The following is a 26,818-nucleotide window of genomic DNA, read 5'->3' as shown; positions in this document are numbered from 1 at the left end:
TGAACCTTTTCAGCCATCCTCAAACCTCTCATGGCTCCCTCTTCCTCTACTCTCTCATACCCTGGCTCATCTTTTACAGAGAAAATTGAGGTCATTCCCCATGAATTCACTCTTTTCCCTTCTTCCTTATCTTCTATCCATTCAGATGTCTTCTGTCACTATTTTTCTCTTTCACCCCTGTCTCACACAAGAAAATGGCCTTACTCTTTATCAAGGCCTACCCCTCTACCTGGTCACGTGATCCCATTCTATTCTGTCTCTTTCAACAGACTGTTCCCCTCTTCCCCACTCTCACTTATTTTCAATCTCTACTCACTCATCTTCTACTGCCTACAAAAATGTTCTTGTCTCCTCCATCCTGAATAAACTCTTATTATTCTTTTGATTTCTCTAAGACATGTCTTATTCTCTTCCAGTGTGGCTGGGATCTACCACCCCAGATGACAACAAAGCCCATGTCCATGAAGAGGGTAACTCCAAAGAACATCTGTTGATGAAACCAACATCGCCCAAGATACACTTAGCCTAGAAGCATCTGGAATCCCAAATTCTTAGCTGACTTTTCCTTCTTGCTCCCTCTGCCATGTGTGCTTTTTCTGTAGTATCCCTTCTTCCGATCTCTCTGTTGCAGCTGTGCAAAACTGTAGCTGCTAACATCTTAGTTGTCTAATAAACAGCAGTGCAGAACATGACCTTTCCTGAATCTCTTTGCATCCATGTAAAAGCCAAATAACCTGTGCCTTTTTGAGCTTGAATCTGACTCCAGGACAGACATCTGAGTGGCCACATTCTTGGCCTCTCAGAGGCCCTGGATCTATTTTTTTCAATCAGTCAGGCTTTGTCTCTGAGAGACCTTGTGCCTAGTTTCTCAGTGATGCTAAGTCCCTTTCCACCCAAGAGGACTAGTTCCAAAGTGGCCCATCATAGATCTTGCGGAAACTTGAAATAATGACATCTAGAAAGGAAAATAGGACCTGAACTAGACTTTCTAGTTAAGACTCCATTCCCATTCCACCTGCCTTAAAGTTTCTTCACAAAACTCCTGTTCTACTTTCTAATGCTCCATTTCTCATGTTCATATATCCTCATTCCTTTTTCTCAGTTTATTCTCCCCCAAAGCTAGAATGAATGAAGGGAAATAGTGTTAAGTAAGCCAGAGCTGAGGGCCTAATACCTGATGCCCTAGCCGGCAAGGTCTTTAGGGAGATGTGAGGCAAGAGAGCAAACTCATCTTGTGTGTGTGTGTGTGTGTGTGTGTGTGTGTGTAAAACAAGCTGCTTTTGGATTATCAGGGAAGGGGGAAGAAGGTGTAGGTGTGGTAATAGCAGCAAACTTGTCTTTGGCCCTAGTTGTACTTTCATCAGAGGCATTAAATTACACTACAACACCCCTTAATTTGTTTAGGGAAGAAGAAATGGTCTCCAGGCTTAGCCCTCATTCTTGCCCCCATTAGCTTATGAACTGGGGTCAGAGAACAGAATTCATTGGCAGCTACAACTAAATTGGGGAGCATGGCCCTGGGAACCCAGTCACAGAAAGCAAGGGCTAATAAAGGAATTCTGTGTTCTCTCAGGAGGCTTCATTTGTACCAAAAGCACTGAAATAACCCAGTTTGGTTTTTCCTTTTCCTTAGCCATTAACTGTCTAGCATTTCTGGTGTTGGGAAACTGGCATCAGTTATATCTTGAGCACTCAGAAAGGGACTCTTGCAAAGGACCCCTGAACCCCAGTTAGATTCACAAAGGCTGATATCAGGTCTGTGACTATGCTTTCCAGCTGAACCACATGACCCCTTGGGTCAGGGACTTCTGAAAAGCAATTGAAACCCTAAGAAAGGACAATGTTGGAGCCTGTGTCTTTAAAGAGCAGAGATAGGAAATTACCCTAAAAGATTTAAACCTAGATCATAATTAAGAATTTTTTAAATATATATAATGGGAGCCAAAAACAGCAAAAACAGCATGTCAAATATGACTCCCTTAGAAAAACTCCTTACAGCATGGGATAAAGGAAGCCGGTCCATGGAGCCACGGATGACAAAAAAGCAAGAGATTGAGCTCTGTGGTATTTAACAAGAACTACTTCAGCTGGGGAATCACTGTGGCCCAAGATGGCTCTTTCAGTTATCAGAAATTGAAAGATTTAAGGCAAGTGATAGCAAACAAGAGCCCTGAGCAGTTGGATTACTGGTACCTCTGGAGTAGGTTGAGGGATCCGACCACTAAAATCCAACCATCTGTTGGCATCCGCTCAATCTCCCCCCCCCACCCAGTTCCTTCTCTGCTCCCTTGCCTTGCTTTCTCTCACTCCTTTAACCCCACCTCCCCTTTGATCTGGCCTCCAGTTTTCCAGCCTGCCTTATCCCCTTCCTCTCTGGTTCCTCTACTTTCCTTGGCTCCTCCTCCCTTACCTAATTACCCTTCTGTGAAATCCTTTGCTGATAACTTGCCCTCCTGTTCAGGAGCCAGATTGCAGCTCAAAGAATCCCAAGTGGACAGCTCTGAGATTCCAGAGCTGCCTATACTGGCTGGCTACAGCAACTTCACTTTCTCCTTCTTCCTCTCCTCCCCAAGTCTCTGCCTCCTTCCTGCCCCTCTATCTCCACTGACAGACTGAATTCTCTCAAGGCAAAAGAAAAATCTGAAGGCATTTTTCCTGTATAAGAGGTTGCCACCCATGATTGCAGAGGGTATGTATGTAGTGTTATTCAGACCGCATGTTCCATGCAGCTCCACTGATCTTTGTACTTGGAGAAGAAACACTCCTAAGTTTGATGAGGATCCGGCAGCTGTGGTCATTCAATTTTAAGCAATTTTTAGAGGTTTCAGTCCAACATGGGGAGATGTTATGGATCTAATCCAAGCAAATCCACTTTCCTTTGGGAAATGACAAGCTATTATAGATGCAATGAAAAGGCTAGTTGTGCAGGTGGATCAGCCCAGCTTTGGCCTGTAGAGGATCCTAATTGGAATCCAAATGATCTTGAAGATTACATCAAATTACAAAAGGCTAGAGAAAACTTACTTAGAAGAATGAAAGAGTGTTTTGTTAGACTCGAGAATTGGGATAGATTTAAAGGAATTTTGCTCAAAGAGAAAGAAAATCTTTTCAAAAATTTTATTTGTAATTTATGAAATAAAGCAAGCATTTCCATAGCATAGTACAATAAAAAAAGACGATTGCACCAAATCCACTATGCACACAACTTGCTATTCCTTTCAAGTATACAACAAAATTGTCATATACATTTTTTTCTTCCCTCCCCTTGACAGCCCCCACCGCCACCTTAAGATATAGCTACATTTAGACACAAATAGGCATATATATACATAAATATATAATTATTCTATACATATTTATTAGTTCTTTCTCTGGATGCAAATAGCGTCTTCTTCATATGTCCTTTGTAGTTAATTTGGGTATTTATAATAGTCAAAATAACTTATTTGCTCAAAGTTATTCTTAAAAGAATATTGCTGTTACTGTATACAATGTTCTCTTTGTCCTGCTCATTCTGCTATTCATTATTTCATGAATGTCATTCTATTTTTTTCTAAAATCATTGAGCTCATCATTTCTTATAGCAGAGTAGTATTCCATCATTATTATATACTACAACTTGTTCAACCATTCCCCAATTGACGGGTATCCCTGAAATTTCAGTTCTTTGCCACCACAAAGAGAGCCGCTGTCAACATTTTAGAACATTTAGGTCTTTTTCCTTTCACTCTAATTATCTTCATACTTAGGACAAGTAGTGGTATTGCTGGGTCAAAGGGTATAGGTAGTTGAATAACTCACTGGGCATATTTCCAGATTGCTCTCCAAAATGGCTGAGTCAGTTCACAATTCCACTAACAATGAATTACTGTCCCAGTTTTTCCACGTCCCTTCCAACATTTGTCACTTTCCCCTTCTTTCATTTTAGCCAATCTGGTAGGTGTAAAATGATATCTTAAGGCTGTTTTAATGTGCATTTTTCTAATCCAACAGTGGGGAACCTGCACTTCAAGGACACATGTGGTTCTCCAGGTCCTTTCAGTCAAAAGGTCACACTCTAGGACCTGGAGGGCCATAATATATGTACTCGAGGCTGCAGGCTCCTCACCCCTGCTTTAATCAATAATGATTGAGAACATTTTTATATGATCGTAAATTATTTTGATTTCTTCATTGGAAAACTGCCTGTTCATATCCTTTGACCATTTCTCAGTTGGGGAATGACTTGGATTCTTATAGATTTGACAAAGTTCTTCACATATTTTAGATGAGACTTTTATCTGATAAACTGTCTATAGAAAATTTCCCCCAATTTTCTGCTTTCCTTCTGATCTTGGCTACATTTGTTTTATTTGTACAAAACCTTTTTAATTTAATGTAATCAAAATTAACCATTTTATGCTGAACTTTGCTCTCTATCTCTTGTATATTCATAAATTGTTTGCTTATCCATAAGTCTTATAAGCTATATGTTCCATGTTCTTCTAATTTTCTTGTAAAATCTCTCTTTGCATCTAGGTCATTTTGATCTTATCTTGGTAAATGGTTTATGATATTGACCTGTGGCTAGTTTCTGCCATACTGCTTTCCAGTTTTCCCAACAATTTTTTTTTACCAAATAATAAATTTTTATCCCAAAATCTTAAGTCTTTACATTTGTCAGATACAAGATTATTATGCTTATTTGTTGTTGTAAATTACATGTCTATTCCATTAATCTACCTTTCTATTTCTTAAGCCAGTACCAGATAGTTTTGATAATTACTGCCTTATAAGACAGTTTAAGATCTGGTACTACTAATCTTCCTTCCTTTACATTTTTATTCATTATTTCCTCTGATATTCTTGACTTTGTTTTTCCCTATGAATTTTGTTATTATTTTTTTCTAATTCACATTCAAAATTATAATTACTATTTGTGAATTTCCCTCCATCTTAATTTTAGTCACTATTTTCTTTCTCAGGCTCTCTTTTCACTCCATCCCATTATCTTATCTTCTCCTCTTGGTCCCTTCATTGGAGTTTGGGATGACCTGGCTCAGGAAGGAGAAATAAAGACAGAGAGATCCTGACCTGGGAGGGTATCCTTACCTGAATTGCTGGAGGCTGCTATATCTCATGACCAGGCCATTCCCCTCAGATGACACCCCTTCCCCAATGATGAAGTAACGGTGACTGACTAAGGACTCCTGGTCCACCCCCTAAATGAATGTCCACCAATCAGGGTTGCTTTTCACTTGTCAGGGGAGCCAGAGACTCCCTTTGATCACCAAGAGACACCACTGACCATTCACTTATTGATTATTGGATGGACTAGTTAATATGTTGATTTTTAATACCGAGAGCTATGTCTCTCAGAATTTTATTCACAACAGTGCTTAGGTTTCAACCCTAATAGACTGGGTGGATGGTGTTGTCCTACACAGAAATAGGGAAGATGCCCGGGATTGGGTGGGTGGGTGGGGTTTAAGGAGTAAGATAATGAGTTCAGTTTTGGACATGTTGAATAATGGCATCAAGTTCAAGATTCTGAAAGGGGGCTGGAAATGTGAAATTGTATATCAGCAAAGAGGTTACAGAGATACGAGAATCACCAATGGATCATTAAATCCATGAAGCTGATGAGATCACCAAGTGGAGCAGAATTAAGAGGGAGAAGGATATGGCGAGTACAATTCAAGTTTCCTCATGAATTATTAGCTTCTAGATCCCACTGTGGGTGAAATCTGTGTTTGAGTAAAAAGGCACTGTGTGGACTGAGCAAACAGAAAATTGGGTTCCTGCTGGTTTCCAAATCACAAAAGCAGCACAATGTCTGTCTACAAAACCAGAGAAATCAATCCACACATTCCTAAATGATCTGGAAAAAGTTAACAGTTACATTTTAATTAATTTCCCAGTATTCCTTAATGCTAGTCTCTGTTGATTATTTCCACTTTATCCTGTACATATCTTGTTTGTACAGAGATGTTTAGATGTGGTCTCCACCATTAGACTGTGATTAAGCTCACTGAGGGCAGGAAATGTTTTTTGCATTTCTTTGTATCCCTGGTGCTTATGGTCTATTGTAGGTGCTTAATAAATGTTTGATGACTGACATTTCCTGTTTAACAAGAGTAGATTACTCAGTGAAATTCTTGCCTTCTTAATTATAAACCTATTAATATTTATATTCTGGAATTTGGAAAAAGAGAATCAAATGTCAGTGACTTTGTCAGGTAATTCTAGAAAGATGGGAAGATCTTTAAATCCTCAAACTAATTATATAAAAGACCAAGACTTCTCCAATCCTAGGACACAAACTTGCTGGACTAGGGGTCTGAAGCCCTTGATACACTTAGAGGAGTTCCTGGGCTTGTTTTGCTTGGCCTCAAAAGATCCTAAGGACAATATGAAGAAGCTGTGAGAGAGGCTGATTTGGGCTCAATATAAGACATCGCTGCCCAACCAAAAAGCTATCCAAAATATAAAATGCAGAATAAAAACAGGAAATTATATAGGGCATCAAAAAAAGGCGAGATCAGTACTGCCATAATATAACATAGAATTTCAGAAGTGGATGGAAACTCAGAGGTCTTCTAATCCAAATTTAAAGCATAATCAATCAATGAATCTATATTCATTAAGCACTTACTATCTTTCAGGCAAAAAAAAAAACAAAAGAAAAAAATGGAACAGAAACACTAGAGAACAAACTAATTAAATCAAGCGGCTTTCAGCAAAACTGCAAGACATAAAATAAACTCACACAAATCATCAGAGTGTCTGTATATTCCCAATAAAACCCAGCAAGCCGTAGCAGTAGCAGCGGTACAGTGGAAGACAAGACTGGAAATCTTCAGATCCAGGTAGGTTCAAGCATAGTTCTGCTACTAATTATATGACCTTAGACATGCAGTACAGCAGAAGGAACAATGCATTTAGAGTAAGATGACCTGGATTCAAATCTTGGCTTTGTTACTTGCTACCTGGGTGATCTTAATCTCTGTGACTCAGTTTCCTTATCTGTTAAACAAGGCTGGTAGACTAGATGACCTCTAGGGTTTTTTTTAAAGCTCTAATTCTATGTAATCTTATTATCCAAAGTCACTTCTCCTTCCCTTGCCTCAGCTTCCTCATCTGTAATATGAGAGGGTTGGACTGAATCAGGAATTCTTAACCTTTTTAGAGTGATGGAGCCTTTTGGCAATCTTGGATAACTTATGAATAATGTTTCTCAAAATAATGTATTTAAATGAACAAGGGAAATCAACTATATTGAAAGAAAAATGAGTTTTTTTCTTCCCACCCAAGTTCATAGGTCCCCTGAAATGTGCTCACAGATCCCTAGGGGTTCCATCAACACCATGTTAAGAACCCTGGACTAGATGCTCTCAAAGGTCATGTCCTGCTCCCAGATTCTCTGATTAAAAGTGAGAGATTCTGCTGTGTTCACTTGGTCACTGCTTTGTACTGACTCCTAAGTTTTAGAAACGTTTTCATAAAGATTTGAAACATGAAGAGTGTTCTGGGTAGGCCTCAACCTAGAGAATCAATTAATTTGAGAAATCCATAGAATGATAAGCATTTCTACTGATCAGGGTTTTTTTTTTTCCCTACCATATCTCTTATATTAAAGGGCCTGACTGGTGAATGAAAGCATAGGCTACCAAATATAGACTCTAACCAATAGTTGGCTAAAATTGGAAACAAAATGAGGAAAAGAAGATGCCAAACAGCTGGGCAGACAGAGAACTTGCAGGCTGACTTTCCCCACCCACTATGAATTCAACAAATTATTGTCACTAGATTGTAACATCAAGTGCAATTTAGAATTCCGGACTCTCTGAATACATGTTATGCCCTCAGCACTTAATTTCTACTGCTCCGTGTTTCCTTTAACAGAAAAATGGTGTTTTCAAATACATTACTTTTTATTTTTTTTATTTTTGGCCCTGACCTAAGATTTCATTGGTAGGCAACTTCCTGTGACAATAATCTCTCCATTAATGCAGGTCTGCAGCTTATGGTCTTAAAGAGTTGCTTGGAGCACTGAAGTCAAATGACTTGCCCAGGGTCACACAGCCAGCATGTATCAAGAGACAAGATTTGAACTGAAGTCTTTCTGATTCCAAGGTCAGCTCTCTATTCATAGTGCCATGATGCTTCTCAGATACATCATCATCATCATCAGAAATGCCTAAAAATTAGGCATACTTCATGCTTGTGAGAAAACATTTTAAGCATTTCGCAAATGATCCATGTACAGCTATACTGATTCAAAAGCAACCTTACCTGCAATAATCCCATCCATCTGCTCAAGGGCAGCCTCCAGCATGTGACTAGCATCTGACGCCATGGCTGCTTTTCAATTTAGTCAGTTTCTTCCTCTTATTTCTGAAAAAAGAGCATTGAATAAAGGTATGATTGCATAAAACTCCAAAGCCCTCTTGGACAAATTCACATTTTAGGCCTTTAACATCATTTACATTGTGAATGAGCAATTACTCACGCAACAAGCATTAATTAAATGTCTACTATGTACCAGGCACCGTACTAATCCCCAAGAATTAAAAAAAAGACATAAATTAAACAGTTTCTGCTCTCTTTATCTTCTCTTAGGGGAGACAATTGGACTGAAATTTCTATGAAGACTGTAAATAAATGTAAATGTCATTGGTAGGCACAGTTAATGAACTTGGGAGTCAGAAAGACCCGGATTCAAATTCCATCTTTGATCCTTAGAAAGTAGCTAAATAGTACAATGAATAGAATGCTGGACTTGGAGTCAGGAAGACCTGAATTCAAATCCTATTTCAGACACTTACTAGCTGTGTGACCCTGGGCAAGTCACTTTGCCCTGTGTGCCTCAGTTTCCTCATCTGTAAAATGAGCTGGAGAAGGAAATGGCAAACCACTTTAGTATCTTTGCCAAGATAACCCCGAATAGAGTCAGACAAAAAACAATAATTTTTAGGGAATTTTTCATTATCTGTAACTGGGATTTGTCCCTCTGCAACTCTCCCCCAGTTCTGCTCTCTGGAACTAAGCAACAAGAGGGTCATGGCATAACGGAATGTACTGGACTGAGGGGAACACATAGCTTCAAAGTGTATCATTGCTGATTACCTCAGTTTCCCCATTTGTAAAATGGGGAAGTTAACATCTGTAGTAGCCATCTCATGGTATTAGACTCGAATGAATGAATGTAGGCAAAGTACTTCAAACTTTAAACTGCTATAAAATGTTATTATTCTTCTTCAAGAAAATCTAATCCTCTTCAACTTGCTAGCCCCACAAATATTTGAAGAGAGCTATCATGTAGAAAGAGACAGGCTAGTTTAGTAGATGATCAGCAAATCCTATCATATTGGCTATATGACCCATGCTTTATAACCCTAAAAGCATATATAAATAGCTATTGTTATTTAACAGATAACCTTACCATGCTATATAAGTGTTAGTCGTGCTGACTGGTCATAACCTTGACCTCCCAGTGCTCTAGGACACTTTCTAAGACTATCAATTGCAGAGAAGGTGCCAACCTGCATTGGTAGAGAGAGTTTCTTTATCAGACAATTCCCTATACCAATGAAATCACAGGTCCTGCGCCTTTTCCTATTATGGAGCTTAGTTTCATATAAAATTTTCTTTTTGTTCTTTATACATTGAAATGTTCATGTTTGTTAAGTTAATAATAAAACGTTTTTTTTAGAAATTATTATGTCCCTCCTAATTATTCTTGTTTATAGGCTAAAAATTCATAGTTCCATGAATCAATCATCATATGACAAGTGCTCTCAATTTTCCCAGAAGCCCCTCTTCTAGACATCCTCATTCTGGTGACTGTGGCATTCAGAACTGAACATGATATTCCAAGGGACTCCATGGGTGGAGAAAGGAGAAGGAAATGAGGCTTTGGGTATGTAAGGGACACTCCCACCCTGGAGAAGAATGTCGGTATTTTTAGCTTTGTCTCACATCAAAGGGGGGGAAAAACAATCACAAGAAGAATCCCTCAATGCCTTCTCTGGAGACATCAGAGCTATAATTAAAATTTGGGATAGAGGAGATACTGCAGCAGGTCATTTCACAGAGCCTGAAGCAAGCCTGCCTTCCAGGCAGCCAGATAGCTGTTGGGCCCTTAACGACTGATCTGTATGTGCTCCTTTAGTTTGGAAATACCCCATTCCTGGGTCTTCCCCAGGCTGTGTGTGAGCCCGTCTACTTACTCTAAAAAGCTGGTGAAATTGTACCATGTCCTAAGTGAGGGCTCATGAGCCTAACTCATTCTAACATCCCAGGTTTAGGCTGATATGTTCTATTACCAATCTTTGTCTTTTGTTCTTCAACTGCATCTCTTTAAATATTTTTTGTTGTTGTTCAGTTGTTTTTTTCAGTAGGGTGTCTTACTCTTTGTGACCCCATTTGGGGTTTTCTTGGCAAAGATACTGGAATGGGTTCCTTCTCCACCTCATTTTACAGATGAGGAAACTAAGGCAAACAGGGTGAAGTGACCTGCTCAGGGTCACACAGCTAGTAAGTGTCTGAGGCCAGGTTTGAATTTAGGAAGATTAGTCTTCCTGACACCAGGCCTAGTGCTCTATCCACTGCACCACTTAGCTGCCCTAATTATCTACAAACTAACTTTTTACTAGGTTTTCTGTGGAATCTTTTTTACATGCTTAGAGCCAATTTCCAAAGAATCTCTTTGGAGGATGGATAGAAATTGGTGCCTGTGCAATATACTGTGTCCTGTAAAAAGTCCCTACATATTTTCACCACTAGAAAATCAATGAAAGTCTAAATTGCATATCAATGATATCTCCTACCAAAGTCCTCTTCTGATGTATAGAACACACTTTGAAAGTCCTCCTGAGCTGGACAGGCTCCAAGTGGTGGCCTAGTGAAAGCTATGTCTATTGGCTGAGGACCAGAGATATTCATGACTGGTCCAGCCACAGGGTGATACATTTTTTAATCATAACACCTACCAAAGACTTAGTAATAACAGTATAGAATGATGAGAGACAGTGTGGCACAGTGGAAAGTGAGCAAAGCTAGCTGTTTAAGCCTCTGACACATACTGGCTGGAACTTTCAGTAAGTCATTTAACAGCTCAGTGGAATCCAAAGAAACCTTAACTCAGAGAAGTTTGGGTTTGATTAGACAGCAATCACTCGATTTTTGTTTTTGAAAGAAACTCCAAAGTGGCTGAGCCAAATCTATAGCTGAACAACAATCTCTGACAAGGGCTGAGTCAGCCTTTGCTTAGAGACCTCCAGAGGGGAAGAGTGCTTTGCTTCTTGGGGAGGGGCCAAGGGACCGTTCCACCTTTGGGGAGCTCTAATATATCTTACATTGAGCTGAACACTTCTTCTAACTTCTTTCTACTGTTCTGAGTCTTATCCTGTGAAGACAAGTGAAACAAAATGCAATTCCTCTTCCACGTGGACAGCTGTCACTACCCTCCCTACCCCCAAACTCAATATTATCTTCTCTTCTCTAATCATTTCTAGTTCCTTTAACCAGTTCTCATGTGAAACGGATCACCAATCTTTTCACTTTTGTGGTTGTTTTCCTCCAGACACAATTCAATTGTCAAGGTCCTTCCTTCCTAAAGCATGCCGCCCAAACTCCCTCTAAATACTCTTTGATCCAGTGATATTGGTATCCATGCTGTTCCTCACTCATTTGCAGTTATTCTAGGTTAAAGTTTGCAAGACTAATATATTAGTGGCTGAACTTTTCTTTTAAATGTTATAATTTGGATAAGTTGCTACCAGGTAAAGAACCATCCTGGGTATGTGACCTTATCTAAATTGCATGATGATTTCCAATTTATCCTGTATAATTCTTGTTTGTACAAGTTGTTTGCCTGTTGTCCCCTGCATTAGATTGTGAGTACCTTAGGATGGTTTTTTGGCCTTTCTTTGTGTACCTATTACTTAGCCTAGGGCCTGGCATTTAGAAGATGCTTAATAATGCCCCTTTATTTGGCTTGTTGACAAAACTCCAAGTGTAGTCTGACCAGGACCAAGGACCATGGGACTATCACTTCTCTTGGTTTAGACACCAGGCTTCTATGAATATAACTTTAGATTTGTCATAAGATTCTAGTACAATATCACTTCTGTGTATATATCCCTTAAAATTCAATAAAATGTCTTTTCTTCAGTTCATGAACTTTGGTACAGGAGTATATCTTCTTGATACAATGCTACTTGACTTTTGGGGATAGAATTCAGATTGCAGGAACTAAAGAGTCAATGGGGTCAAAGGAAATAGTGACAGTTAAGTAAAATCTCCTTTTTTGCATGTTACCTCTCCTTTGATCTATTTATCTTTTTTTTCTCTGAGAAGATGGAAGTGTTCTGTTTTCTAGTGAGGTACTTTTCACAAGTAGTTACATGCCTGAGAGTCACTTTAGGTGAGAAGAGGATTTTTACCACACCTATTTAATTTCTCCTCAAGCTACCAGCTCATTTGGTTGCTGGCACAGCTCCGCTCCTGACTTTCTGGGCTGTCTCTACCATGCTACCCAGCTCCATTCTCTTTTTTTCTTAGGGATGGTCAGTTACTGGATGCCAACAGCAGGCCTCTTTGCTGGGCTACCATCTTGGTCTTCCTTCAAGAACCCTCATTCAAGAACTATCAAAAGCACACTATAGCTTTCAGCATTTACCATAAAAGTTGCAGGTGGTACTTTAAGGATAGTAGGCCATGCCAAGTTTCCAGACTAGGATGCAAATGGTTATTCTTCTCACTGCTAGTCCACGCAGCATAGGCTAAAGAGAATCCAAGGTAACTGCAAGTCCCTTTACTGGACTCAGAAATGCATCCCACCCACTCAAGCCTGATTAGACGTGGAGAAAATGACCCTGGCATTTGGCATTCTATGGCTAGACTCTCATGTGGCTGGTTCTTAGACACCATCCTTGGCATAGCATCATCACCAAATTTAGCACTTCATCTAAGAAAGCATCAGTACCTGTTGATTGAAGGTCCCCAGGGTTATGTACACAGAGACAGCCTGCAGCAGCGTGGGTGGTAGAATGCTGGAGTTGGAGTCACCAAGACTTAGGTCCAAATCCCGCCTTTGATATTTGCTACCTTTATAACCCTGGGCAAGTTGCTAACCTTCTGGGCCTAGGTTTCCTCATCTCAAATGAGGAATGAGGGATAATAATAGCACAGAATTGCTCTGAGGATCTTAGGAGATAAGGAACATGAAGCATTCTGCAAGCTTGAAAGCATCACAGAAATGAGTTATTATTATTACACCCTGTCTTTTCTTTCCCACAGTCTAGAAGTGATAAACATTTCCCAGGTCTTTTGAGTGGATAACTCAAGGAGTTAGACAAGACCCATTAACTGGGCGCCCACCAAGAAAAGCAATGCACCAAGTTCTATGGAGAGATATGTGAGAAGCAGAGCTGGCTCCTTCAGAAAAAGAACTTGAAGGCCTCAGGGCTCCCTCTAGAAGTATCCTGAGGGGTGTGACAATCCTGCCTCTCATTTCTGCTGTGAATGAATTAAAAAAAAAAAAGCCACCCACACTTTTATTAAGTGCTCACTGTGTGCAAAGCAATGTGTTCAGTGCTGGGCTTACATATAGAAAAGTGGAGATAGGGGCTCATATTCTAATGGGAGAAACAACATAGGAATTTCTACCTGCAAGGTAAACAGAAAGGCCCAGTGGTCCGAAGGGTACAGTGGCAAAGCATCTTCTTTAATGCTAGTACCATGAATAAAACCATATTGGTTTTTAATGTTGAACCATTTGGCAGTACCCTAATATCACTCACTATCATGCCCTGGGAGCTTAATATTATTAATGTTAATTACAACAGCTCAGTGAGAGTGGCTAAATCTTGAAGAGGCTTAGAAGACTCCACCTATGATCACACTATTGGTGGAGATGTGGATCACAGGAGTTGAAAATGACAAGATTGAGTTGGCTATCTTCCTTGCCCATTTGAACCTATTTTGACCCTGGGCAGTTAGGTGGCACAGGGAACAGAGCACTGGGCCTACAGTCAGGAAGATTCCTCTTCCTGAGTTCAAATCCAGCCTCTGATACTAGCTGTGTGACCTGGGCAAGTCACTTAATTCTGCCGCAGTTTCTTCACCTGCAAAATGAGCTGGAGAAGGAAATGGCAAATCATTGTAATAAACAACCCCAACAAGAGTCATGAAGAGTTGGACAACTGAGAAACGACTAAACAACAATTTTGACCCTTGAAGGTTGAAAAGATAAAATTCAGCGGGGGATAAATGTAAATTCTTATTCATAGAGTCAAAAAATCAACTGTACAAGTGCAGAACTAGGGAGACATGATTAGATGGCAATTTGTTTAAAAAATATCTGAGAATGTTAATGAACTACATAAGCTCAATATGAATAGTGTGATGAAGCAATGAAAAAAAAAAAACAGATTCTGGGCTGCATTAAGAGAACCATGGCTTCTGGGAATTAGGAGGTGACAGTCGCTTTCTTTTCTGCCCTGGCCAATAAGCTGCAGAACATACAGGGGAAGGCAAAGGCCCCCATGTCATATCTGAAGGACCATCAAACAGTACAAGGATTAGATTTGTTCTTTTTGGCCCCAAAGATCAGACTCAGGAGCCATGAGTGGAAGCTACAAAGAAGCAAATTTAGACTTGATGGCAGGAAAAGCCTCCTAACAATGACAGCAACTGTCCCAAAGTAGAACAGGCTGCCTTAGGACTCAGGAGACCCTTTCTCATTGAAGGACTTCAAGCAAATGCTAAATAACCACTTGGCAGGTATGTAACAGCTAGCATTTTACAGCACCTACTATGTGCCATATAATAACACCTACGGTGCTAATAGGACATAGGCACTGGACTAAATGCTTTATAAATATTGTAGGCCACCAAGATCCATTCCAATTCTAAGATTTCATAGATCTGTGAAAACCAAGGCTTTGGGGATTTGGGTTGAGTCAAGTGGTCAAATTCTTGAATTTTAGCCTCCTGATTGAATATATAAGCTACCTCCCCAACCCTCCTAGCCATTTGTCCTTGCTCTGACAACCTAGACTTCTTTCTATCCTTTGATAGAAGGTTTTCTGACTCCCTCCATGACACTGACTGTACTAGTTGCAGTGGACCAAAAAAAAATTAGCTATTTGTCTAGAGTTTCCTTACTACAATCCATGGTGCTGAGCACAATATCCAGACCCCCTGTTAGGAGGCATAAGTGCCGAACAGAATTGTCATGACGCTCTAGATTCTAGTTTCACAGGGCTCATATGGAAGGAGGCTTCATTTCTTTAAATCAGTCAAGCAAGCAAGCAGACCTGAATCTGTAGTTAAACTGAACTTTTAAACATTTTAAAAGAAAATGTGGGGAAAAACAATGAGAGGCCTCAAAAGGGAAATAGAAATAATAATTATTTATATAATATATTTAAGGTTCCCCCCAAGGCTTTTACATATATCATCTCATGAAATCCTCACAACAACTATGTGAGATAGGTATTATCACCTGAGCCTTTTCACACGATGATAAAGAGGCTCAGGAAGGCTCAGCGACTCGCTCATGGTTGGATGGTCTATAAGTGTCAAAGGTGGCATTTTAATTCAGCTCTGTCCTCACCCCAAGCCCAGTGCTCTTTCCACTATGCTTAGCATAGTGCCTGGCACGTAGTAAGTGCTTAATAAAGGTTCATTTTACCTATCACTCTATCCCTCTAGCTCTCTATGACCTATATATCTTATCACTCATCTATCTACCTATAATTAATCTATTCATTAATCCATCTGTCTTGTATTTACCTATCTTCTATCTACAATGATCTCCCCATCCCTCTATCTTCTTTCTACTAAAATTCTATCTGCAACCATCCATCTATCTATTGATTCCTCCATCTATTTTTTTAGTATGTATGTATGTATGTATGTATCTATCCCCTTTCACCCATGTCGCATTGCTTAACCATTCATTTGGGCTATATCAAGCCAAGATATGACAGGTATATTAAAACAACTCCGTTCTTCTTCCTGAGAATATTGACTCAGCCTAGTCCAGGCTCCTGAGAAAATGGCTAGGGTGCAAGTGATAAGAAGGTGATGCATAGCTATAATCAGTCTGACCCCAAAGCCCACATGCAGGTGTGGAAGGAACATCAGCATTAGGCCGCGGAGCAATAATGCCGTATTTCTCGCCAGGCACCTTTTTCAAGCTGTACCAGTTTCCCGAGCTCCTTGCATTTGCATTTTCCCAGGCCCTCCCACTGCCTGCCTATTTTCCTGGTGAATATCCACCTACTCTATTACTCTTTAGGCAGAAAAGGTTATTCTTTTCATTAGTTGGTACTTCTTGGATTTTCTTATATTTCAAAAGAAATAAATACCCTATTCCTGTCAAACTTAACTCCTCTACCGGATTGTCTGGGCATGCCCAATTTCAGATGTTTCCACTTAAGTTTTTTGCAAAACCCATGAACCCCTCCCATCAAACCACATTCGATTCTGAATGCCATTTCACGATTCAAAATAATGTTTCTGTTGACTTAGATTGTAACAGTGAGTACTTTGAATCAAACCAACCTCTTTGAAGAAAGTAAAGAAAGCTGCAGAGCTTTTCCCCTAAGGATATACAAATAAAACTCACCTTTAGAGAGGATTCCCGCTTAGATTTCCAGAGGTTTTTTTTTTCCCTTTTCTTTTCAGCCTGATTGTCAGATAGTCTTAGTACCAGGAACATCACCCTCACTTTCAAGATAAATGACAACCTTCCCAAGAGCCACCACACCAAAGTAATCTACTGCGTAATAAGCAATTCCTAAGAGCCCAGCCCATGGGTGCAAGCAAAGAGAAAGCGGCTTCTTCTAAGTCACAGGGTTACTCAGAAAGCATACGGGGTGCAGTGGCCTTATTGAATACCCAGTTTATCCATAGCAAGATTAAAGTGGTATATTTTGGGGCAGCTAGGTGGCGCTGTGGATAAAGCTCCAGCCTTGGAGTCAGGAGGACCTGGGTTCAAATGTGATCTCAGACACTTGACATTTACTAGCTGTGTGACCCTGGGAAACTCACTTAACCCCAATTGCCTCACCAAAAAAAAAAAAAAAAAGAAAGTGGTATATTTTCTGGAAGTGAGAAAGGATTTGATTTTATCAATTAAAAAAAGTATAAAGTATATAAATTAGAAATGATAAAAATGACTTCTCTGGTTTCAAGTCATCAAGTCTTTTTTCAGTCCATCTGATTCTTCTCATTTCTGCTTTGCTAATCAGCACCATGTTGTCCTGTTATACCAAGAGTTATGTATCGAGTGTGGTAGAAACAACACTGGCCTGGCAGCTGGGAGCCCTGGGTGATTGTCCCAGCTTGGACACTTCCCAGCTGTGTGACTTTGGGAAAATCTTTTCCCCTTCCAGGCAAAGGAAATGCAGCCCAAGTCAAGATCTGAGAGAGTAAGCAAATTCTTTGCTGGGTAAAGCTAGTCATAGAAGGGAGAATGAGAATGGACCTTAGAGGCCAATTAGTCAAACCAATATCTGAACAAGAATTCATTTTACAACAACAGAATAATAATCATAATAATAATAACTAACATTTACATAGTGCCTACTATGTATCAGACTAAATACTTCATAATTATCATCTCATTCAATCCTTACAACCACCCTGGGAGAGATGTGTGCTATTATTATACTCATTTTACAGATGAGAAAATTGAGGCAAACAGAAGTTAAGTGACTTATCCAGGGGTCACACAGCTAGAAGCATCTGAAGTTAGATTTGAACCCTGATCTTCCTGACTCCAGGATCAGCACTCTCTCCACACCTGTACCCACAACACACACGTCTCATGGTCATCCTGCCTTCTGAAGACCTTTAGGGAGGAGCAACTCACCACATCCAGAAGCGGCCTACTCCACTCTTCGACAGTTGTGTCAAGGAGTTCTTAATTTTCATTAAGTGGGCCCAAGATTTGTCTCTCTGCAACTTCCGCCCACTGTTCCTAATTCTACCTTCTGGGGACAAGAAAAATGCATTCGATCCCTCTTCCACATTACAGTCCTTCGAATTCTTGAGGACAGCGTGAATCAAGTCTTCTGTCTCCCAATCTAGGGCTCTTTCCACCATATCATGGTTCAGAGGAAAAGCCAGGTCCGAGGAGGAAGAGGAGTTCATGGGGGCCATTTTCATAGCTAAGAAGTCAGCATGGATTAATCTGGTTGAACACACTACGGAAGGGAGGTGTAGACAACAAGGGGATGACTGTGTCTCTCTGTGGCTTGAAGAAATGGTTCTGATAGGTCCGGGGCATGAAAATCGCCTTCATATTCCAATGTTCTCTTCTCTCTCCTTTAACCCTGTCAGGGTACTGGGTACCAGAAGAAAGCTTGTTACTTTCATATCCATTACTTCCCGAACTATGCATTTCTTTTACTCAACATCCATGATCGGTACACTGGGTAAGGATTCAGTTCCTCTATCTGGTATGTGGGTAGGCCTGTCACAACAAGAGCCGGGGTACCACTAGGTAGATAGATGTAGACCTTGTCCATTGCATGGCAGTCGGTCTCCCATATGTATGTAGCGCTGGTGTCCGACAGTGTGGCAAATTGGCCTAGGTAGCCTATAACTTTTCTAGGCCCATAACTTTTTAACCAGTTATGAGTGCTCATTATTATATAGCATGAGTACAATAAAAAACTAGGGTTGGAAACTGAAGCAGATTTAGTAGACTTGGTTTATATACAAGGGCATTTGGGGCTAGAGAAGTGAATTACACTATTGCAATTAATTTCATTTTGGGTAATGTGGCAACCTAACCATTTTGGTGGTAGATGTAGCAACAAAGTTTGTGTGCTTTGTCAGTTCATTGGTGATGCACCATGGAAAGGTGAATCTTTACCTAGAGTGCTATGAATAATGCAGCCCAGAAACGAAAAACGAAATTTTCTCACATGGAGAAGTGGGAAAAACTTATTATAGTAGAAGGAAAAAAAGGAGAGGGTTGAACATTGTTTGAACCTTACTCTCATTGGATTTAGCTCAAAAAGGGAGTAACATACATATGCAATTGGGTACCGAAATCTATTTTACCCTATAGGGAAGTAGGAGGTGGGGAGGGACAAGGAACTGGGACAGAGGGTGATAGAAGGGAGGGCAGATTGAGGGAGGTGGTCATCAGAAGCAAAAATGAAATAGGAACTGGAGTCCCCTGCCAGAGGTGATATGAAAGGGAAACTGGAGCTGAAAGACTTACTTCAGAACAGGGAAGTGGCACCTACCTGTGATGGCACCAGGGAGGAAGTAAGTCATCCTAGTCAGGATGGGGCGGGGGGAGTATGTCAACAAAGTCTAGCCTTATCACTTCCCAAGGTTGAAGGAGAATCTATAGGGGTTTAAAAAGCCTGTCAACTTCCCCCCATTGTCTTTGGCTTGGGAAGATTCCTCATAGGTATAGACATGCCTGTAGATATAGTGGCCCATCTATGGTTGTCAAAGATCCTGGGAGATCATCCGCCACATTTTGAATGGATTCATGCTGTCGGCTACCAGGTTGTTGGGGCAAAGGCAGAACATGACCCACTGGGCCTCACTGAGGCGAGAAAGGCAGTGAAGACATGAGTAGGGGTGCCAAAGCCTATTGGGGATGGACCTTCATTCAGATGTCAGAGGTGGGCCTAGGATGCTGGAGGATCATATTTAGTCAATCCAATCCGGGTTAAATGGCTGTGAAACTTACAGTCTCATATTTGTACCCACAGAGGGCAAATCTGATGCCTCTCCATCATCTTTCGGTTGATCCAGCACATTGAGAAGTAATGGTGAGGAGTTCTTCACGACATGGTGACGGCATTCAGGGCTCTCTAGTGGTGAAGCCTTAATTCCCCACTATGGGGGAATGGGAAAAGCAGTCTCCTTGTTACTGGGACATTGCATTTCCCACTGCCATGACTGCTGTGTGCTCCCTCGTCACCTCCAGCACTCTTAAAAACACCACCTACTAATCAAAGCTTTTCCCAGTTCCCCCAGTTGTCAGTATTCTCCCTCCTATCAAATTGTTGTTCTTGTTGTTATTAATGACTGGACCAAAGATTTCATCCTTTTTTCCTTTGCTTCTTTGCTTTTTTTTTTGGCGAGGCAATCAGGGTTAAGTGACTTGCCCAGGGTCACACAGCTAGTTCAGTGTTAAGTGTCTGAGGCTGGATTTGAACTCAGGTCCTCCTGACTCCAAGGCCAGAGCTCTGTTCACTGCACCACCTAGCTGCCCCCTGATTTCATCCTTATAGGGTGAGGAACTCCCTCTACCAAAGCAGACCAGCACCTGTTCTACAACTTACAGTCTTGGAGAGTTGCTAGGGCCCTAAGAGGTTTAAATGACTTGGCCAGGGTCACTTGGCCAGTAGATGTTATGTGGACGAGGCTTGAACCCAGGTCTTCCTGAGCCCAAGACCATCTCTCTGTCCACTAAGCCAGTATAAGACCTTTCCTTATTCCCCAAGATGTTCATGTTCTCTCCTCCACCAAATTACTTTATATTTATTTTCTATGTATCTTGTACTTAGGAATCTTGGTACGTATAATTCCCAGTAGAATGTAAGCTCTTTGAGAGCAGACACTGTTACTGTTTCATTTTTGTCTTTGTCCCCAGAGCCTCAAAAAATGCCAAGTACACAGTAGAGACTTATGAACTGCTGGTTGACTGGCAGATCCCTAATGACCTGGTTTGGCTTTCAGAATCCTTCCTGTATGGTACTGCTCCTTGTCTTCATTCTTGGCTACACGGAACAGATTGACACCTCCCTGCCTGGGGCCCTGGCAACTTCCCTCTCTACTCAATGTCCCAAATTCAATGCATGTTAACGAACAATTACAATATGCAAATGGTGCCAAGCACTGGGGCTCTTCTGGCTTAGAATGCCATTTCCCCAGCTCTGTAAACATCCAGTTCTGGCCCAGGCCCTGGATGGACAGCTGTTTTAACAAGATGATATGCTGGCAAATGTTTTGAGAAGAAATCCGAATATTCTTGCTGTCTACCTCTACACGTAACCCTAGACCCATCTCTCTCTGACCCCCAAACAATGTCAAATAAACCACTCAGTCCTGAAGACAACCAACAATATAGGTCATTAGGTAATCCTGGCATCTCCTTATTTTACCACTGGAAGCCCACAAATTTCCTGACATGCTACAGTCTCTGACTATCAGGACTCTTCCTTCAATGTGTCTCCAAGAGTACCAGGATCTCCAGGAGGAACAAAGGAGTTCTAATTCAATTCAACAAACCTGTCTTAAATGCCTATTATGTGTCAAGCACTACGCCAGGTCCTGGGAACACACATGAAAAAACAGACTCAATACCTGTCCTCAGGGAGCTTACAGTCTACCATGATAGATGGGGTATAAAACTATACATATGCATAATCCAAGTGACAGTATATGGTGCCATGGGAAGTTAGGAGTCAGAAGACCTGTGTTCAAATTCTGACTATACTATTTACTACTTGGGTGATTTAATCTCCCTGGGCCTCAGTTTCTTCAACTATAAAATGAGAATGATAGACTAGATAAGATGGCCTTTGAAGTCCCTTCCAGCTCTCTATTTTCCTAAGGGAAGACTGTAATAAAGCTAAAGTAAAGATGCATACTAGGAAACTGAGAGAGACAGAGAGAGAACAAATTTTCAGGTGAGATTGGTTTTTGCCTTTCTTTGTATCGCCAGTACTTAGCATAGTGCCAGGTATGTAGTAGGTGCTTAATAGTTGAATGACTCACTGAGAGACATCAGGGAAAGACTCCACTGAGGAGGTGGCACCTGAACTGAGCCTTGAGGGAAGAAAAAGATTTGAACCGGTCACAATGAAGAGAATGCATTTCAGGTATCAGGGAGAAATGTGCAAGGTTGATCAAATGCACAAAGACAGTAGGAGGCAGGCTGGGATTGAGGAAGAGTGAATAGTCTAGTTTAAATGTAACATAAAGTACGTGAAAAGGAAAAGGAAGATTTAAGGTTGGACAGTAGGCGAGAAGACCCCAGATGAGGCCACAAAGAGTTGGACATGACTGAAAATGACTCAATGGCAACCTTTTATTTGTTGATAACAAATGATGTAAATAATAATCACTTTTTTTTTTTTGGTGAGGCAATTGGGGTTGACACAGCTAGTAAGCATTAAGTGTCTGAGGCTGGATTTGAACTCAGGTCCTCCTGACTCCAGGTCCGCTTCTCTATCCACTGTGCCACCCAGCTGCCCCAATAATCAATTTTTAAAAGGGTAAAAAGAAAATAGGATCAATAACAGCACTTTGCATCTGACTGGATGGTAGAAAGGGATGAGAGAGAGGGATGAAGCAAAGATGACAAGTTTTGTGGATGGACTGGGAGAACTTAGATACTATAATATAAGTACAGATACTTCCATAGCAGTTTAAAATTATTCCCTTTATCTCACAACTGTCCCGGGAGGCAGGTATTTTAATGATCATCCTCATTTTACAGATGAAGAAATTGAGACAGAGTGGTTAAGTGATTAGTTAAGTGACCTGATTATGAGTGCAAAGCTAGTTAAGTTTTAGAGACTCTCTTCTGGATAGTTCATTTGAAACTAGATCTGCCAAGCCCTTCATAAATCAGCTCATTCACTGGCGATCTAGGGTCAGAGTATGAAAGGTTCTGATTTACTGAACCACAGAGCCAGCCTTTTCTTGTCACTGATTGATCTTAAGGTGGTAGATTCTTTACCCAGTGAGTCATTCAAAACATCCCACAGTTCTAGGAAGAGCACCTCAAACTCAATTAGTACCAGTCACCTAATGGGTAAGGCGTTGCCACATGAAACATGAAACAAGGGAGCCTGTTTGTGTATAGTCAAATTGTGCCTCCTGGGGGCAGGAGAGTGGAAGCAACTTCAGCTGGGCCACTCATCCAGACACAACAGCTGATTAGATGGAATATTTCTAGCAGGTACTTAGGTGGCTGCTAGATGGGGGCTGTCAGCCAGGCGTTCTCCTCTATAAGGGAGGTCCTGAAGACCCAGTACAGCTGAACTGCGGTGTCTGGACAGCTGCCCCTGGAGGGCACCCACCACAAGAGCCAGCTCCTCCAAAGCAGGGGCAGGAAGGCTCCCTGACAGTGCTTTAAGACTGGACTGTGGTTCCTAGACTCAAGACAGGATGGGGAAGGGATACCACTGGCTGAGCCCAAGAGTGTTCCATGGCCTAAGCTTCAGAGCTGGGGAGGAGGAAAAGCTACAATGAGAGTTCCTTGCTCAAGGAATGACTAGAGTGTAAGGGGTTGTAGTTATACCCAGACAGGTCACTGGCTAGGGGCTGAGAGGTGCTGAGCTGAGGAGCCGGTGGCAGAAGGCAGTATCTGGTCTCCCAGTGCACATTCTTACATTCAGCTGTGTGAGGCTGGCCACTCCTTCCTCACTTGTCAGCTAGCTGCAGCTGGACAGCTCCCATCACACCAGGACGGCATTATTCTTTTGGGGGAGGGCAATCACTAGGTTCATTGAATCATAATCTAGTGTTGGAAGTGATCTGAGGTCACCTAGCCCAACCCCTCATTTTACAAAAGAGGAAACTAAGGCCCAAAGAGGGCCCAACAGTGGTACTCCCCTTCTCAATAAACTCCAGTGGCTCCCTATTACAGGGATGAATTTACACAATCCGCCTTTAACTAGCCTTTCTAGATTTCTTATACATTCCTATCTTGCACTCTAAAGTCAAGCCAAACTTCTCTTTTTGTTGTTCCTCACATACATGACACCCCATCTCTGATCTCTGCACCTCTGCGCAGGCTATCTCCCATGACTAGAATGCATTGTCTTCATTTCTGCCTCTTAGAATCCCAGGTTTCCTTCAAAGCTCAGTTTAATGTCCATCTCCTACATGAAGCATTTCTTGACATCCTTCCCAAACCCCCCCCCCCAAAATTATTCAGTATTTATTTGGTATATACTTATAAATGTGCATGTTGCTACCTTATACGAAAGGAAAGCTTTCTGAGCGCAGGGACTGTTTCCTCTTTGTCCCATATACCTAGTGCCTAGTAGAGTTCCTGGCACATAGTTGGTGCTCAGCAAACACTTATTGCTTGCTTGTCCAAGGTGATAGAAGTAGTAAGTGGGAGAGGCAAGACTCAAACTGCCGGCATCTGATTTAACAGCTTGTCCTACAGTAGTGGGCAATGGTTGTTGTCCTTTATTCTTGAAGAGGTCCAAAATGACATCACTATGTTAGAGTCAGGTCATATCATGTCTAGCTGTGGCTGATCAGACCAATTTGAGCTTGGAATGCTCTACCACAGGTCGGGCACAAATAGTCCATGTGAACATTAGGGGTGGATTCTCTAAATCTGTACATCTTGTATTTCTTTTGAACTACTTCAATTCTGCTTTGCTCATAAAGCATAGCCCCTTCTCTAATGAGGGTATGCCACGCTGGGTGGTCCTGTGCCAGTGTCTCCCACATCACACAATCAATTCCAAAGTTCTTAATGATAACAAAGCAGCCAATCACATTTACATGGCATTTTAAAGTTGATAAGGTGCTTTCCTAACAACTACCCTGGCTTTAAGGAAGAGGTATAAAAAGGCATCTCCTTCAGTTTTTGTTTTCATTTTTTTTTTGAGGTAGGAGACTTTGGGTGTGGAACGCAGCATCTAATGCCATGTTTCTTTTCAGTATCTTGGGTTTTTTTTTTGGTTTTTTGCTGAACTTCTCCCTTTCCCCTTTTGTAGTCAGGAAGCGGGAAGTGCTACATTGGTAGATGTAGGTGAAAATAAAGATATGAATAAAAAATATTTTAAAGAAAGGGGAACCAAAGAAAAAGATCTGAGAAGCGATATCGATAACATGATGTTTTGAAAAAGTTGTTCCAAAACAAGCCCTCCTATCATATTAATAGTATTTTATGGCTTTCATTTCATGTTGTAAGTATAAAAATTGGATTTTATCAATCAATATAGATGCACATAATAATAGCTAGAATTCATGTAGCACTTTAAGGTTTGCAAAATGATTTACAAATATTATTTTTCTTTTTATCCTTGCAACAACTCTGGGAAGTAGTTGCCATTACTATCCTCATTTTACAGATGAGGAAATCGAGGCAGTCAGAGGTTAAATGACCTTCCCAGAATTCCATATCTATTAAGTGTTTGTGAACCTTTTTGAACTGGAAGTCAGGCCTTTCTGATTCCCAGTCCAGTACTCTAGCCATTGTACCACCTAGCTGCTGGTAACATGTTAACGTTAGAAAAAAAAAAAAGATGAAAAAAACTGCATCTCAAAGAGGTTAAGTGACTTGCCCAGAACAATATAGCTAATAAGTACCAGAGCTCTCCTCACTCCAAGGCTGGTACTCTTTTCTATATACCAGAGTGTTAACCAACCAAAATTGGAAAAGCAAAGTAGATTAACAAGCTCATATTGTTCAGATCAATTTGTGGGTGGATAAATTTGCCCAGTTCTTTGAAAAATCCCAAACTGTTAGCTGCCACAAAAGCCCATTTCTCTAATGCCAGGGTTCTTCCCATGATGCTCTGTGGCTATGAATCATGGAGCTCTATGATCTGAGGATAAAAATTGTAAAGAACCCAAAGGGCAAGGGGAAGAGACATTGTGGGTGCGAGCAGGCTACAGCTGGTTACCAACAATGACGTGTGTCAGAGCTGGCATAAAAAGCACAATCTCTCATAGATATTTAAGAATGGAAAAGGAGTTGGGCCAGTCCTGTGGTAAGAATTAATGAGTTCTGGCTGATGGGCAATTCAAGTGGTATATTCTGATAATCAAGAATCAAGATATTAAAAGAATGAGAGTCAGGCCTCTAGATAAATGGGTAGATTCTCTTTGAGGAGTGATGGAAATAGACAGGATCAGTATTATACAGGATGGAAAAAGTACAGATTAGTTGTAGTCTTCAGGTGACAGTATCCACCAAAATTTTAGGCAGAACACCCCTTATAATGTGATAAGAGCACTGAGACATTCAATAGTAGAGGTAGCAGATTTGGAGTTGAGGGAGAAGTAGGGATCATTTCTAGTGGGGAAGTTAGGGAGCACTTCACAGAGGAAAAAAATTTCTCAGAAATCCAATCTGCCTTGAGTTCCAGTCAACAGATCTAATTCATTCGTTTCCTCCTGCTTCCCTCCCTCCCTCTGTTTCTTTCTTTTTCTTCCTTCCTTCCTTCCACAAACACTCACTGGGCACATACAATGTGCCTGGGCTACTGTGCAGGTGAAGAAAATGCCAACTAAGAGCTTTGGTTCCATGGGAAAGACACCTACCTACCTTCTGAGTCAGCTGTAACAGAGGGCAATCCTTCCTATTACCTCCTTGCCTAACTTGTCCTGCAGATTCACTGGATTAGAAAGGGGAAAAAAAACTTGGGAAAAGCTTAAGGCTCCTTCGATGTTTTTAATGAGATCTAATGGTATAGTGGAAAGAACTACTGGGAATGAGAAGAAATGGCTTAAAGTCTTAACTCCAGCACTTAATAACTATTTATGACAGCATACAAGTTACAACTTCCCAGACCATTAGTTTTCTCACTTGTAAAATGGGAATAATCATATTTATCCTAGAAGACCCCTGATGTAGTAGAAAGAGTGGTGAGTTTGGAGGTAAAAGACTTAGGTTTGAATTTCAGCCTTGCCATTTACCAGCATGACCTTAGAGAAATCACTAGTTTCTGAGGTAGGATTTGAACTCAAGCCTTCCTGAGTTCAAGTCTGGGCTCAGACACTATAGCTGGGTAATGTATTTTATAAAATGAGCTGGAGAAGGAAATGTCAAACCATTCCAGTATCAATATAAAAAAAAAAACCCCAAGTT

The 26,818-nt window shown here is 40.9% G+C and overlaps 1 protein-coding gene across 9 annotated transcripts in view; it reads right to left on the bottom strand.

Annotated features, from left to right (window-relative positions):
- The window catches only part of LOC114023465 (liprin-beta-2-like), a 198,018-nt gene that overhangs the window by 143,266 nt on the left and 27,934 nt on the right, over positions 1 to 26,818 (bottom strand). For 5 of the 9 annotated variants that reach the window (XM_027836096.1, XM_027836099.1, XM_027836100.1 and 2 more), the window contains exon 2: positions 8,275 to 8,376. In XM_027836096.1, coding sequence (XP_027691897.1) covers positions 8,275 to 8,338 — 64 coding nt within the window. In that variant the 5' untranslated portion in view covers positions 8,339 to 8,376. Of the gene's footprint in view, positions 1 to 8,274; positions 8,377 to 16,621; positions 16,718 to 17,869; positions 18,060 to 26,818 lie in introns of those variants that run through there. The other 4 variants (XM_027836098.1, XM_027836105.1, XM_027836097.1 and 1 more) reach the window with 4 other exon arrangements.

The sequence above is a fragment of the Vombatus ursinus genome, unplaced genomic scaffold (assembly GCF_900497805.2).
Source record: "Vombatus ursinus unplaced genomic scaffold, bare-nosed wombat genome assembly UNPS02014818.1, whole genome shotgun sequence".
Taxonomy (NCBI): Eukaryota; Metazoa; Chordata; class Mammalia; order Diprotodontia; family Vombatidae; genus Vombatus; species Vombatus ursinus.
The sequence above is the reverse complement of the archived record's forward strand: the minus strand, read 5'-3'. Positions and strand labels throughout refer to the sequence as shown.